General features: G+C 35.7%; 1 protein-coding gene across 2 annotated transcripts; it reads left to right on the forward strand.

Moving 5' to 3' along the window:
* The first annotated feature begins 3,595 nt into the window (after positions 1 to 3,595).
* Positions 3,596 to 14,435, forward strand: LOC114172476 (chaperone protein dnaJ 72-like). 2 transcript variants are annotated; one of them, XM_085672660.1, is made up of 3 exons: positions 3,596 to 3,993; positions 5,067 to 5,136; positions 14,370 to 14,435. In XM_085672660.1, exons 1-3 carry the CDS (start codon positions 3,596 to 3,598, stop codon positions 14,418 to 14,420), a joined length of 519 nt encoding a protein of 172 aa, XP_085528786.1. In that variant the 3' UTR covers positions 14,421 to 14,435. The 2 variants fall into 2 exon arrangements, with proteins under 2 accessions (XP_085528786.1, XP_027912734.1); XM_028056933.2 differs by lacking the exon at positions 14,370 to 14,435 and adding an exon at positions 7,812 to 8,136.

The raw sequence follows: 14,435 nt of genomic DNA on the forward strand, positions 1-14,435 counted from the left end.
TAACTAGGTAAGGATTCAAGGTAAGGATTGCATCCTGACACTCTAAGGAGCCAGTTAGTCTCACTTAGAGCGGACTGATTCCTGTGGTGAGAGTAGCAGGAGGCCTGAAATTCATTAAGGGCTAACCTTGTGGTTAGGGAAATTGATTCATCGTAACATTTGTAACACATAGCTCGGGGGTGAGCAACTCGGGGGTGAGCAGAGGTATCCACCACAAGTGCAAGCATCCGCTGAATCCGACCATGCTATACGTATCCGGATGAGTCGAGTCGAGTCCTAGTGTATTGCCTGACAAGTCATAACATGCTTGGTTGAATTGAGTGTATGATATTGTGAAATTATATCTGATTTGATGGATGAAATCTTTTGTGCTTTAGCTTACCCTACTTTTGTTGTTGTGTGTTCTGCTGTGTGGTACTCTCTCTTGCGATGATCATCAACTTGTTGGTGTGAGCAGATGCGAGGAACACCCGTGGGCAACATGGTGGTGATAGTTTTGCTGCATAGTCCGCGTAGACTGGATCTTATTTCTTGATGGGTTTTTCTTTAAGGCTTGGGCCCATGTATTATTTATGCTTAGTACTCTACTTCATCTGTTGACCTTTCAACTAGTTCCTGTTGGCATCGTGGTGTGCCTAGTCTTGTAAGGGTGACGTTAAGACCCCAGGACTGCATTATTATACTCTCTATGTGTAGTGTTTCCTTTAATTGCGTTTATAAATTAAATGGGACGTTACAATTACGATTCATAGTGTTAGAAATGTTGTTTTTTAATTATAAAAACGTTATTATACTAAATACTTTTGCTAATATATTTTTTAATCTTTTAAAAATTTATAACTTATAATTTATATTAATATAATTATTAGTATTTTTAAAGATTAAATAAATATAATAACATTTATATTATTATGCTAAAAAGAATTGAAAAAAAAAACTATGTGTACATGCTCGGATGAGAGACTATCATAATTATTTCATAAAATTAATTAAATATTGTAATATCAATTTTATTTATTATATTTAAAACTAAAATTATTATCATATCACTTAAATTTACTACTTTATTACTTTAATAATGACATTTACAAAAACATAAGCTAATTTTTATAATATTGCATTACATAATATTTTTACTACTTTATAATTTTAACATACAAAATATAAAAAAATACAACACCCGTGCAAAAGGACGGGTTAGTTTAATAGTTTTAATAAAAGGCTTAATATCGAATTTGGTCCCCTAATTTTATTCGAATTTTTAAAAAGATTCCTAATTTTTCATTTATTCAATTTAGTCCTCCAATTTTCTTAAAAATGTTGAATTTAGTCATTTTCGTTAAATTGATGTTAACGTCTTATCCGTGCACTGTCATCTGCCATGTTATTGTCAGTTGACAGCATTTGTTTTCAATTTAGTCCCCTTATTTATAATTTTGATCAAATTTGGTCCTATCTTTTTTTTGTTAAATGAAGCAATTTGGTCTCTTTCAAATTTGAGACCAAATTAGTAATTAAACTTAATTACAACTTATATATACATGTTAAATTTAAAAAAAAAATTATATATCAAATCACTTTATCTAAATATTCAAATTATTTTATTTTTACATTTTACATAAAACTAATTCCTATTTAAACTTATAATATTTTAAAAATATTTAAAAATGCAAATATAAAGTGACACTTGTCACATTAAACATTTAAAAATTACATGTGTTACTTTACATTTACATTTTTAATATTTAAAAAAAAAAACTATAAGTTTAAATAGGGATTTTTTTATGTAAAAATGTAAAAAAAAAATAATTTGAATATTTAGGTGAAATAACTTGATATATAAATGTTCAAAAAATATTTTAACATATTTATGTAAGTTGTAATTAAGTTTAATTACTAATTTGGTCTCGAGTGGAAAAATGATCAAATTGCTTCATTTTAAAAAAAGATACTACCAAATTGGATCAAAATTATAAATAAGAGAACTAAATTAAAAACAAACACATTTATATGACAATAACATAACAACACATAACGTCAATTTAATGAAAAAGACCAAATTAAACATTTTCAAAAAATTAAAAACCTAAATTGAATAAATAAAAAAGTTTAATTACTCGGATGATACCCACTTTGGTACAGATGTGTCAATTTGGTACCCGCTTTTAAAAAAGTGTCAATTGCATCCCAACTTTTGAAAAAGTGCTTCAATTAGGTCCCTTTCAGATAGACGCCGTTAGTCAACGTGCCACGTGTCAGTCTCTGTTTTTTTTAATTTTTTTTAATTTTTTAATTTTTTTAAAATTTTTTGAAAAAAAATAAAAATGCCACGTGTCAAGTCCCTGTGTGTGCCACGTGGCATTGTAGTGCCACGTGGCATTGTAGTGCCACGTGTCAATGTCACTATCAGACGCCATTGTGTTGATTTCGATTTAGTCCGTATATATGTCTTTTTGTTTTAATTTAGTACCTACTTATGTGTATCTGATTCAATTTTGTCCCAATTTTTTTAATAAGTAAAATATTTTTGTAATCCATTTTTTATAAAATTAAAACTAATTAAGTATAAATAGTTTTACAAAATTAAGTACTGATATTTATATTTTTCTCTCAATTTGAGACTAAATTTATTATTTGTATAAATGTTTTACTAATATTTTTTATTAAAAATGACTTTTTAACATATTACTTTATTAATTAATTTTTTATTAAGTACTCATGTTTTGTTAATTATTATTTTTTTCCAAAATAGAATAATATTGTCTCTTACTAATTTTAAACCAAAATTTCTATTTGTCTGAATGTTATACTATTTTTTTTTATTAAAAATGACTTAATAAAATGACTTTTACCACTAAATTTTAATATAAATATTAAATACTTAATTTTTGTAAAAATTTTATACTTAATTACTTTTAATTTTATAAAAAAATGGATTTTAATTATTAAAAAAAATTAGGTCAAGATTGAATTAGATACACATAAGTAGGTACTAAATTGAAACCAAAAGACATATACGCGGACTAAATCGAAATCAACATAATGACATAGTGACACTGACACGTGTCACATACAGGGACTTGACACTTAGCATTTTTATTTATTTTTTCAAAAAAAATTGATTTTTTTTAAAAATTCAAAAAATTCAAAAAAAAAAAAGAAAAAAAAAACCACACGTGTCACGTTGACTAACGACTCAACTCCGTCTGAACGAGATCTGATTACAGCACTTTTTTAAAAGTTCAGATGCAATTAACATTTTTTTTAAAAACAAATATCAGATTAATACACTTATATTAAAGTGAGTACTATCCGAATAATTAAACCATTCAAATAAAATTAGAGAATAAAAACGTTAATAAAAACATCTTAAACTTATCTATCAAAGAAAGCAGCGGGCACACTGCCACGATTCGTCGTGATCCTTCAAGCCATGAATAACAAACTCCCCAATCTTCTAAACCGGAAGAACCTCTTCCTGTACGTCTCCTTCGCCACTTCTCGGAGAAAATTAACACTAGAGGGGAGGAAAATTCCTTAAACCCTAGCAATCAACAAAAACGGAAACAAGCTCAATCCCAATTCGGTCAGCGAAATGGATCACTACAGGGTTCTCGGCTTGCACCGAACCGCGACCAAGGAGGAAATCAAAACCGCTTTCAAGAAATTAGCTTTTCAGTTTCACCCGGACAAGCATTCCCAATCACCGAGGGCCATTAGGGAAAATGCCACAATTCGATTTAAGCAGGTATCGGAGGCCTACGAGGTCCTTATGGATGACCGAAAGCGAGCCGACTACAATTTCCGGCGGAGCTCGGGCGACCCCGGCAGAAGCAACCACTATTCTCAGTACAGCTACGGATACAGTAGGAGCGGGAGCAGGTACGAGTACAAACCTGGGTCTGGTGGTGGTGGTGGCTTAGCTTCCAATTTTGAAATGGCTCTTCGAATTTTGACGGGGCGGTCTTCAATTCTCTATCTCGGCTTCGCAGCGTAATTCACTTTCCTTTTACCTCATGATTTTACTTGTTAATTGCTGTTCGTTCGAGTTAAAATTTGATGCTAGGAAGATCTACAAGATGCAAGAGATTATTGATTCAGAGTTTGATTGTTAAATAACCTACCGTAACTTCTTACATGAGTTGGTTTTATGTAATCTTTTGTGTTTATTTTATATATAATGGTTACATTATATATATATATATATATATATATATATATATATATATATATATATATATATATATATATATATATATATGATGGTTGTTCAAGTTTAAATATTTTCATGCTATTCATCTTTATATAATATATCAATGTACATCTTGAAAATAACTCAATCTACTCTCCTTAAAATTTTAATTCTTTTGGATATATTATGCTTATCTTCCTTACTTCAACTATTTTTTTCCTGTGATATGTAGTGACCTATACCTGGACATTTGATATTTGAATTTAAGATACATGATGATAGAAGAACCTAAGAACTAGTTGTGTCTGGGTCATGTACCCAAGCACATGAGAACACACCCTTAGAAGCTAACTATTAAGGAGGGATAACCAAACACTCAAAATACTTCACTGAGTATCCCATACTACTCAATGTGGAAGTTAAACATTCCATATACCCAATTCACAATCGTAGCACTGTCCTAGGCGGCTTTCTCTCTAAGACACTTCAACTTCCCATTGGTTAGAACCCTCCACCGTCAGAACCTTTGTTGGTAGCCCTTTGTGAGACATCGGCAACCAACCTTGCTACCAATCAATAAGTACTCAAGCACATGGGGAACCCACCGGAAGCTAACTGTTAAAGAGGGATGATCAAGCACTTACATACTCCACCAAGTCGATGTGGTACTTAGGTACCTCATGATACTCAAGTTCCTATTAGACTGAGCATAAATGAGCTGTATCTAGATATATATGCATGGTTGAGGATAGATAACGCAAAAGGATGGGGAATTATCACCCTCTTTTTTTTTTCATTTGTGATTAACTATCAAGTGTTAAGAGACATTTAATATAAAAATATTTTCAATAAATTAATGTTAGTTCTTGCCCAGGGCTATATTATGCGGGATAGTTGTCATTGATTCAAGCCGAGAATCCTTATGGAGAATGCAGAATTCTGGGGTAAGATTTTAATTTTCTTAGCCATCCAATTTTTCTATACAATATCACATGTTAATCATAGCCTTTATTTCATTTTCTATCATGGTTCGTTGTGTAAGTTCTTATATTGTCATACATAATTGATCCATAAGCATGAATGTTTTCTCGGTATTGAGTCATGATTTTTTTGTCAATGTTAAAAATTGTTTATTCAAGTAATAAATCCTGCATAAAAGATGTAACTGTCTCATATACAAATTGATTTCTGGCACAAATAGCTATTGAGTCATTTACCACAAATCGTAGAACATAACGACAATAAGATGATTCAAAACTATGAAATCAAGAGTCATTATAGTAGATTTCTGGTGGAATGTGATAGAACAGTTGAGGATGGACTGATACAGCATGAAAAAGGTACTGGAGAAGACTGGGTTAGTGTAAGGTCCAAAGTCTAGAAAGTTTATTCTAGAAGAAAGAAAGTAGATGTTAATTAGTTAGGAGGGTAGTGACGTGGCAAGGGATCTTGAATTAGTGTAAATTTAAGTATTTGAGAGGGGGAAAGAGAAGGAAGTACGGAGAATTTGTTAAGGAAGGAGAGCTATCTCTTCACATATATTCAATAATACAATATTCAATATGCTATTTGATTCTTTTCTGTTTCTGACCGATTTTTCTTTCATAAGTCTATCGTTGGTCCAACCTGCCGGATCATTTCTAGGAGAGCTAGCGTGCTTACCATTTTCCATGCCCCAAAGATGTCAGATAGAGTGGATGCATTGGAGGAGCATTTGACGGCAATGGAGGCTTCAATGCGTCAGTTGTTTGTGGAGTTCTGTCAATTCATGTTGGAGGAATTTGCTAGATTGCATATGGCACATAGGGAAAAGCGTCGAGGTTCGTTGTTTTCAAAAACGGAAACGTTACTAGAGGATAGGATGACAACGAAGAAGGTAGAGTTGCTTTTATTCAACGAAACCGATCCCGTAGGCTAGATTAGTCACATATAGACAAATTTTGAGGTTCAGGGTGGATTAAGGAAATGAAGGTGAGATTGGCCAAGATGAGCATGGAGGGGGCACTATCTATTGGTTCAATCTCCTCCATGACTCTGGTTAGGAATTGACCTGGATGAAGTTGAAACATGAGTTGATTGGGAGATATAGGGTGGTCGGAGTGACAATCTTTACGAGGAGCTTGAGGAGCTTAAGGACTTAAATCAAACAGGAAGTGTAGTGTAATTAATACCTATAAGAGTTCGAATTTATTTCTTCCCAAGTACAATGCTTGTCGGAGGAACAATACTTGAGATATTTCGTTGGTGGACTTCGACCAGAGACGGTGTGTTTGCACTTTCAATCTATTCAACCGCTTGCAGGCGATACGCATCGGGAGGAACGTCGAAGTTGAATTATATGGAGAACAAAGTCGTAGAGGAGTTGGGGCACGAGTGGGGAGAGGGAGTCGTAATTAGGGGACAGATAGTCCGGATAGGGGTGGTATCGGGTCGAGTTATAGCCCAAACAAGATGGGGGTAGGATTGGGCCCAAGTGTTAAAGTCCAATCCAAAGGATTCTCAAACGAAAGTGTGGCCTAAAGAGGGTTGTGAGTTGTTGGTTCACAGGTGCAACGTGCCAACAAGGATCAATTTCTACGTCTAAACATAATAGAGGTACGAAACGTCTTCCTTATTCCGAATTAATGAACCATAAGGCACATGGACTATGCTTCAGGTGTGGTGAAAAATACCATCAGTTATATTGTGCAGAATGACAATTAAGGTTGATAGTTTTTGGAGGCTATGAATGGTGAATGAGGAGGGAGATATTATCACTAGTGAGGAGAGAGACCAAAAAACTAGTGAGGAGAGAGACCAAAAGGAAGAATCCAAGTTGACAAGGTTGTCAAAGTCGAGAATTTACATGAACTTATAAGAATTTCGTAAACTCGAATAATAAAATCATAAGAATTTAATTCACATAAAATTATATAAAATTATTTTAAAATATATATAAATAACATAATAATTTAATATTTATAATGTTATAAATAATTTTTTATAGTGTTATGATTATTAATTTATCATATTATATATGAAAGAGCTCAAAACAGATAACCAAGCGACTGACAGAACACTGAAAGGCCCAAAAGGAACACTATTCAACCAAGGAAATGAACTTGACTTAATCCTATACTTAAGAAGCTCCTAGAAAATGAATTACTCAGCTAAAAATAAATATTGCTATTGCATTATTGTTAGAATTCTCGTATGGAATATGTTGCTTCTCTTATAGAGCCTTTTTCCTTGGACGATTCATGGCGGGGAGGAAAAATATATCATATTATCTCTTTCCCATATTCCATATTCTTGAGGTTCTGTCCTCGAAGAGCTATGTTTCTACCAATAACCCATTTCAACGTACACTAATTTTGTCAAATTTGATTGGATTCGCTAGCCAAATCTAACTTGTAAATACTCTTTTGACAAACTAACATGAATCGTTTTAGTTATGAGTAGAAAATAGAAGAGAGTTGGAATTGGAAGAAATCAACCCATTGAAGTAATTGCTTACGTGTATAAAACAATTAGCAATCGATTCTTGTAAATTTTCTGTGTCATTTTTAAGCGTCCATGTTAACATTAAGTGCAGAGATACCGAATTGTTCCTTGGCACTAAAATTTATTTTGTACTCAGAAATCTTTTGAAGAAGCCATGAAGTCCATTGAGAAAGCCAAAGCTTATAGAGAAGATAACATGAAGGAACGTCCTTGATTGAATTTGTCTGTTTCTCATTTCGTTTGTCACCTGAAAGCTTCTTCGTGTTTATTGAATGATTGTTGCAAAAAGAGTATTGAGAAGTGCGGTTGTTAATCTGTCTGTTCCATTTGTCGACTCCAGCTATATTTCATATTTATTTGTCCTTTAATTGCTTTGGAATTTACTATGTAATTACTTGTTTAGCCTATGGCCGATACTTTGTAACGAACAAAATTCTTGTAAATAGAGCATTAAAGTAGTATATTTAGCATGTTTATTATTATCAATAAAAGTAAATACTGATTTATGACATTTGTAAAATAAGATGAAAAAAGAGATTTTGGGATTAATCTCCCTTGTATAAATCCTACACAAAGGATAATTTATTTATAATGATAATGAGCCAAATCCAGAAATACATAATGGGCTGAGTCCAACTACTAAACAAAATACTATATCATCTAACAAACACTCTCTCTCAAGCTGGTGCATACAAATCGTATGTACCAAGCTTGTTACAAAGATAATCAATTCTAGGTCCTCGAAGAGACTTAGTGAAAATATCTGCTAATTGATCACTTGAGTTGACAAAATCGGTCTTGATGTCCCCGGATAGGAGTTTTTTCTCGAATGAAGTGACAATCAATTTCAATGTATTTGGTCCTTTCATGAAACACATGATTAGAACTAATGTGAAGAGCAGCCTGATTGTCACATATGAATATCATTTGAGTGACATCTCCAAATTGCAATTCTTGAAGCAATTGCTTAAGCCAAACAAGTTCACAAGTGGCTAAAGCCATAGCTCCATATTTCGCTTCTGCACTAGATCTTGCCACAACACTTTGTTTCTTGCTCTTCCAAGAGATCAAATTACCACCAATCGAGACACAATATTTGGAAGTAGATCTTCTATCGGAAGGAGATCTTGTCCAGTCAGCATCTGAATAACATACAACTTTTGTATTAGAGTTGGAATCATATAGTAAACCTTTTCTAGGAGAGCTTTTGATATATTTTAATATGCAAATGACTGCATTCCAATGTTCTTCACATGGGGAATTAAGGAATTGAATCACCACGCTAACAACAAACGAAATATCAGGATGAGTAACAGTAAGATAATTCAACTTTCCAACTAATCGTCTATATTGTTCATGATCTAAGAAAGCCTCCCCTTGTTTAGGTAGAAGTTTAATATTAGGATCCATGGATGTTTCTACAGCTTTAGAATTCATAACCCAGTTTCCTCCAAAATATCCAATGCATATTTCCTCTGAGATATGACAATACCACTATTGGATTGTGCTACTTCAATACCCAAGAAATACCTGAGTTTTTCAAGATCTTTGGTCTGAAAATGACGACAAAGATGTTGCTTTAAGAGGGAGATGCCAAGGTTGTCACTTCCTATGAGAACAATGTCATCAACATATACTATTAAGTAGATACATCCAGCACTGGAGTGATGATAAAAAACTGAATGATCCACTTCACTGCGAGACATGCCAAATTGTTGAACAACGCTATTGAATTTTCCAAACCAGGCCCGTGGAGACTGCTTTAGGCCATATAAAGATTTGTGAAGACGACATACCAATCCAGAAGACTCCCCTGAGCAACAAAACCCAGAGGTTGCTCCATATAAATTTCTTCATTCGATGCTGGGATTGGGAAAAAGATCAATGTAGGGTGTTTTGGGAATTTTGGCATTCGCAGGTGTAGGGAAAAAATGGAATTTTTCCCAAATCTTCATGCACCGCTTGGCGGCGCTTGCATTTCCGCTAGGCGCCAGCGCAATGGATTCTGCATTGGGTTGGGTTCTGTTGCAATCCTAAATGGAACTGAAAGAATGGATTTGGTGAGGTTTTTGAATAGTTAAAGGTGGAACTCTAATGCATGAACTAAGGTAATTAGCTTAAAACTTAGAATTGATTGGATATAGTAGCCAAGTGATGCGAGAGAGGTATAAAGGTGGTTGGTTGAAGGAGGACTGAGATTGAATGTGTAAGACCCGAGAAAATTAAATAATTAAATAAATAATTATTTAATAAATTCGGGTAGTGGAAGTCTTTATGGCATTAAATGCTAACTTTCATGACATGGAAAAGTACTAGCTCAAATGGTTGAGAGTACTTGGTTGCGTGAAAGGACTTGGGTTTGAGTCTCATGTATGTCAATCGTGTGTTATTTAATTTTTTTTCTTATGATGTTTTGGGTGTGATAAGAGAGTATAAACTTTTAGGTTTATAAATATTATCACGAAACATGAATTGGTTAAATGGTTGTGCATTGAATTTAACATTGGCATGGTTATGGGTTCAAACCTTAGTAGAACCAAATTTAACTTTCTTTTTGTTAAAACCTACTTTGGCATGAATGTGAAGAGCCTAAAAACCCTAGTTAATTGGGAGGCAGATAGGAGGGCCAGAAACTATGATTTAATGGTGAATCAAGAGCTTTAAACCCTTTTAAATGAATTTTCGTTTTGCCATCATTAACTCTAATTAAGGCATGATTAAGAGAGCAAATAAGGGGAGAGAAGGGGCTGGGAGAGTCTAGCATTGATACGTACTGTGAGGAGAGGAAAATTCATGCTAACAACTAAGTGGTGAGTGAGAGGAGGAATGGAATTGGAGAAGATTACCAAAGGCTAGTGGTGATCAAAGAGTAACTAGAACTATCAAATTAAGCAAGGAATCCAGGTTAGGGGAGTTCTTATTTGATGTTTTAATTTTAATTGCATGTATTCGTGATGGCTTTGAGTTTCTGGAAATGCCAATCTTTCAATTCATTCGCGTTTGCTCAGGTTTCTGGAAATTTCCAAAAACCGCCTAACAGTCACGCGTGATCCACCAGGAAACACAAGCTCCAGACCCAGTTATTTGGGTTTTCTTCATGAATCGCCTGGCAGCGGAGAATGATCCATCAGGTGACACGAACTAGGGTGCCCAGTTCTTGGTTGCTTTGGATTTTTTTTTGTGTTTCAACGATGTCGTAGTGATGTTCATATGTGTGAATGTGAATTTTGATGAGTATAATTGACTGCGAATGTTATGGTTATGTTTAATGCATTAATTCTTGTATGAAATGGGGACTAGGGTTCATGATGGGGTTGGAAATAATTAAGCATGATTTATGTATATGATTAGTGCATTGTTTGATGGAATTGATGTTAATATGAATAAAGTATGAACTCTATCATATGCGTGCATGTGAATTATGTCAGTGTGAAAATGGGTACTGTGATTTGGGGTGCTTGGGAATCAAAGCTAAAGTGAAATAAATCTGGGCAGAACTCAATTGGTTAAGCACCGCCTGGCGGCTCCTGTGTTGTCGCTAGGCGACACCATAGTTATGCTGCTCATTTTAAGTGCTGTTGAAATTGCGTGTATTGGGTGTTATGCTGGATAACTTGATTGTATGTTAAGGATAAGGGAGGAAGTGAAGTCAAGGAAACTTAAGCATTGGACATCAAAGGAATTACGTATGAGTATGTGATAATTGGGATACATGTTTTAAACTATATAAAGTTGTGTGTTGAACATGATAGAGACTGTATTTAATTGGAAGCTGTAATGAGACACCACGTGTGGTTGATTAAATGTTATGGATGGGTTAATTGTAATGGGATGAATATAAAGTAGAATGTACCATGGTTGGTTAAGGGGATATGATGCTATAAATGGAGAAACATGTTAAGTGAAGTGTGTAAAAGTGCATATCAGATTTATAAACATGTTTGGATGAATGAGATTGATGTCTATGAGGTGGTTTAGCTTGTATGCTTCGCCGTTTGGGTTGTTTTAATGTGTATGTACACTATTGACCATTTCGTGGTATGATTTAGGTGTGTATTGGTGATTTGGGCATGGTACTATTTACTGTATAATTGTGTTGTGGCAAATGGTGGGTACAATATTGACAATTTTGTGGCTTGTGCTAGTTAGTGAATAAAGTAAAGCATGCTAAGACATGATAATACTTGATTTAGGCATGACTTATTTGTATATATTAAGTTTTAGTTATAGTATTATGTCTGAAATATTATGATTGATATAAGAATGATGCATTATATGTTTGGGGTCCCTTAAAGACTTGAGGAAAATGCCAAAAACCAGTAGCATTGCGCTACTGATAGAGTTCTAAAACAATGGCAGTGTCCACTGTCTACACGAGGCGCCTAACGGCAGGGTTGGTTCCGCCAGGCGGTGACGGTGCGACATGACTATTGTAAGGCGCGTGGCGCCTGACAGTGTGAGATCCCCGCCAGGCGGTCTGGAACCTGGTTCTGCCTAGCGACGCGAGAGGCACGCCAGGCGGTTTTGGGTGCAGAGTTGGAGCGCGAAGAGGATTCCTACACAACGTTAGGTGAAGTTCATAATGCGATGCTTTGGCTGGGGACCCAGTTACGAGTGTAACTTGTATTGGGGTAACACGTGGCCACTCTAGGTTGTAGCCTGGTGGCTTAGGAAGTCTAGTGGAGTGTGCTAGATCGTGGCTCGTACGACGAGATTTCAAATGATTGCCCTCTTCAGTGCATCTGATAGAGTTTTGGTAGTCTGGGAACAACTACGAACTTCTGTTCATTTTGGGGAATTCCAATTGGTGTCGCGGTGTGAAGCTGTGGCAAAATTATTCCCGCGTGTGGACTATCAGGTGGTGGCCTGTAGTCGGAGGGGCGAGTAGACACTCGTGCAGCCAAGATCGATCAGTGGACTCACCCAAAGGGTGTAGAATCAAGAGACGTCTAATATAAAGATGGGAAGTCAAGGAACCGAGGAATGAGAAATACTAATATGAATTATATGTTTGAGATGTTTTAAATTATATCATGTTGTATCTATTTATTTTTATTTTGAGCTCAACCTATTTGTGTGTGTGTGGCGATGATCATGTAACTTGTTACATGGGAGTAGATGGTGATGCAGGTGAGCATGTCGACACATAACGTCGGAGTGGGGATCAATTATGGGAGTTTTCTTTCTAGTTTTTAGTCATGAACTATTTTGTAATGGTTTTTTAGGACAATTATGTTTGGTAATAATTGAACACTGCAATTTTAATTATTATTGGCGAGTTGACCTTGGTTTTTAAATTTTCCGCGTTTTTGGGAAAATGAAGTATTAATAAATGAGGTTATTCATATATTATCTAAATTTTGTTTTAAATAAGTAATTTCTGGCTAGGACGTTACAGAATGCGGACTAACTTGTATGGTATTGATTATTCTGAGACTTAGTTTTGGCTAAGGTGTAGCATAGTGTATAATGTGGTTTTAGGCAAGCTAGGTGGGGAAGGTCCATAAACTTGATCAGGTCCTTGACAGATTCAGATTTATGACTGAAGTATTGGTGAATGCTTGGGTAGTAGTGAATGGAAATTTAATATGAGACTACTACTTAGGATGTGAGTGGAGTGTGGTATATGTTATGAATGAATAAAATTGACCTTAAGGAAGCCAAATTTTAGTATAATTGGGTGGTTAAACTTAATGGATGTAGGAACCTTGATAATAGATTAGCCACTTGAGAAGCTGGTATGAATCATCGTGAGCCTTGATGACTTGAATGAAGAGCAGGAACGGGTTGGGATGGCTATAAACCATATTGCGCAAATACTGATATGGCGCCTGATGGTAATATGTGAGCTGTCAGGCGATAGCGATAGGTTCAGAAGGTAACCTGAACGTGTGGCACTTGGCGGTGGAGGTCGTCCCGCCAGGCAATGTCTACAAGTCAGTGTGCTCTAAGGAGTTTGGCGCTTGGCGGCACGTGTCCTCCGCCAGGCGGCCTGGAAGCAAATTTCGCCTGGCGGCTCAGAAGTAGTGCCAAGCGATAATGTAGAGGCCAGACTTGCGTTTTGCTTGTGTTGATGTGCGTGGTCTAAAATGCTTCAATGATACCTTAATGGTCGGCTTATTCGTGTTCCTTGAGTTGTGGCTTAGAACGTATCCCTTGAGTTATGGCTCGGGATAGGGGTTAAGCACGTAGCATCCCTTGAGTTGTGGCTCAGAATGACATCCCATGAGTTATGGCTCGGGATGACGGATGAACACGAGGAACTCTTGAGTTGTGGCTCGGGTAGGCGAGTGTTGTCGGAGGGAGTGTGTACGTTGTGGCGTGTATAACGAGTCCAAATAGATTGCCCTCCTTGGCATAGCACCAACGAGTTTGGTAGTCTTGGAACGTTACGAATGATATTCGTATTGGGAACTCCACCTAGCATTACAATGTGTGATCCGTAGCATGGTTTCCCGCACGTGCTCTATCAATTGTGGTTGATAGATGTGGCAGCAAGACATCTCGAGGTAGTCATTAGAAGACGTAGAACACGATCAACATGGTGGTGGCCATGTGGCATGGAATCAAAGGATGGAACTCCTTTGGTGTGAATGCGATATCTATTATATGTTTGTATATGATTATTTTAATCTTTAGCTCACCCTATCTGCTTGTGTTTGGCGATGATCGTGTACGCGATACACGAGAGCAGATGATGTTACAGGTGGATCTGGTGAGGCCTAGAGATGGAGCTGGCGATTGACCAAGATTTTTCAGA

Source organism: Vigna unguiculata, chromosome 4 (genome assembly GCF_037176805.1).
Source record: "Vigna unguiculata cultivar grain cowpea cultivar isolate G323 ecotype 2 chromosome 4, ASM3717680v1, whole genome shotgun sequence".
In the NCBI taxonomy this organism is placed as follows: Eukaryota; Viridiplantae; Streptophyta; class Magnoliopsida; order Fabales; family Fabaceae; genus Vigna; species Vigna unguiculata.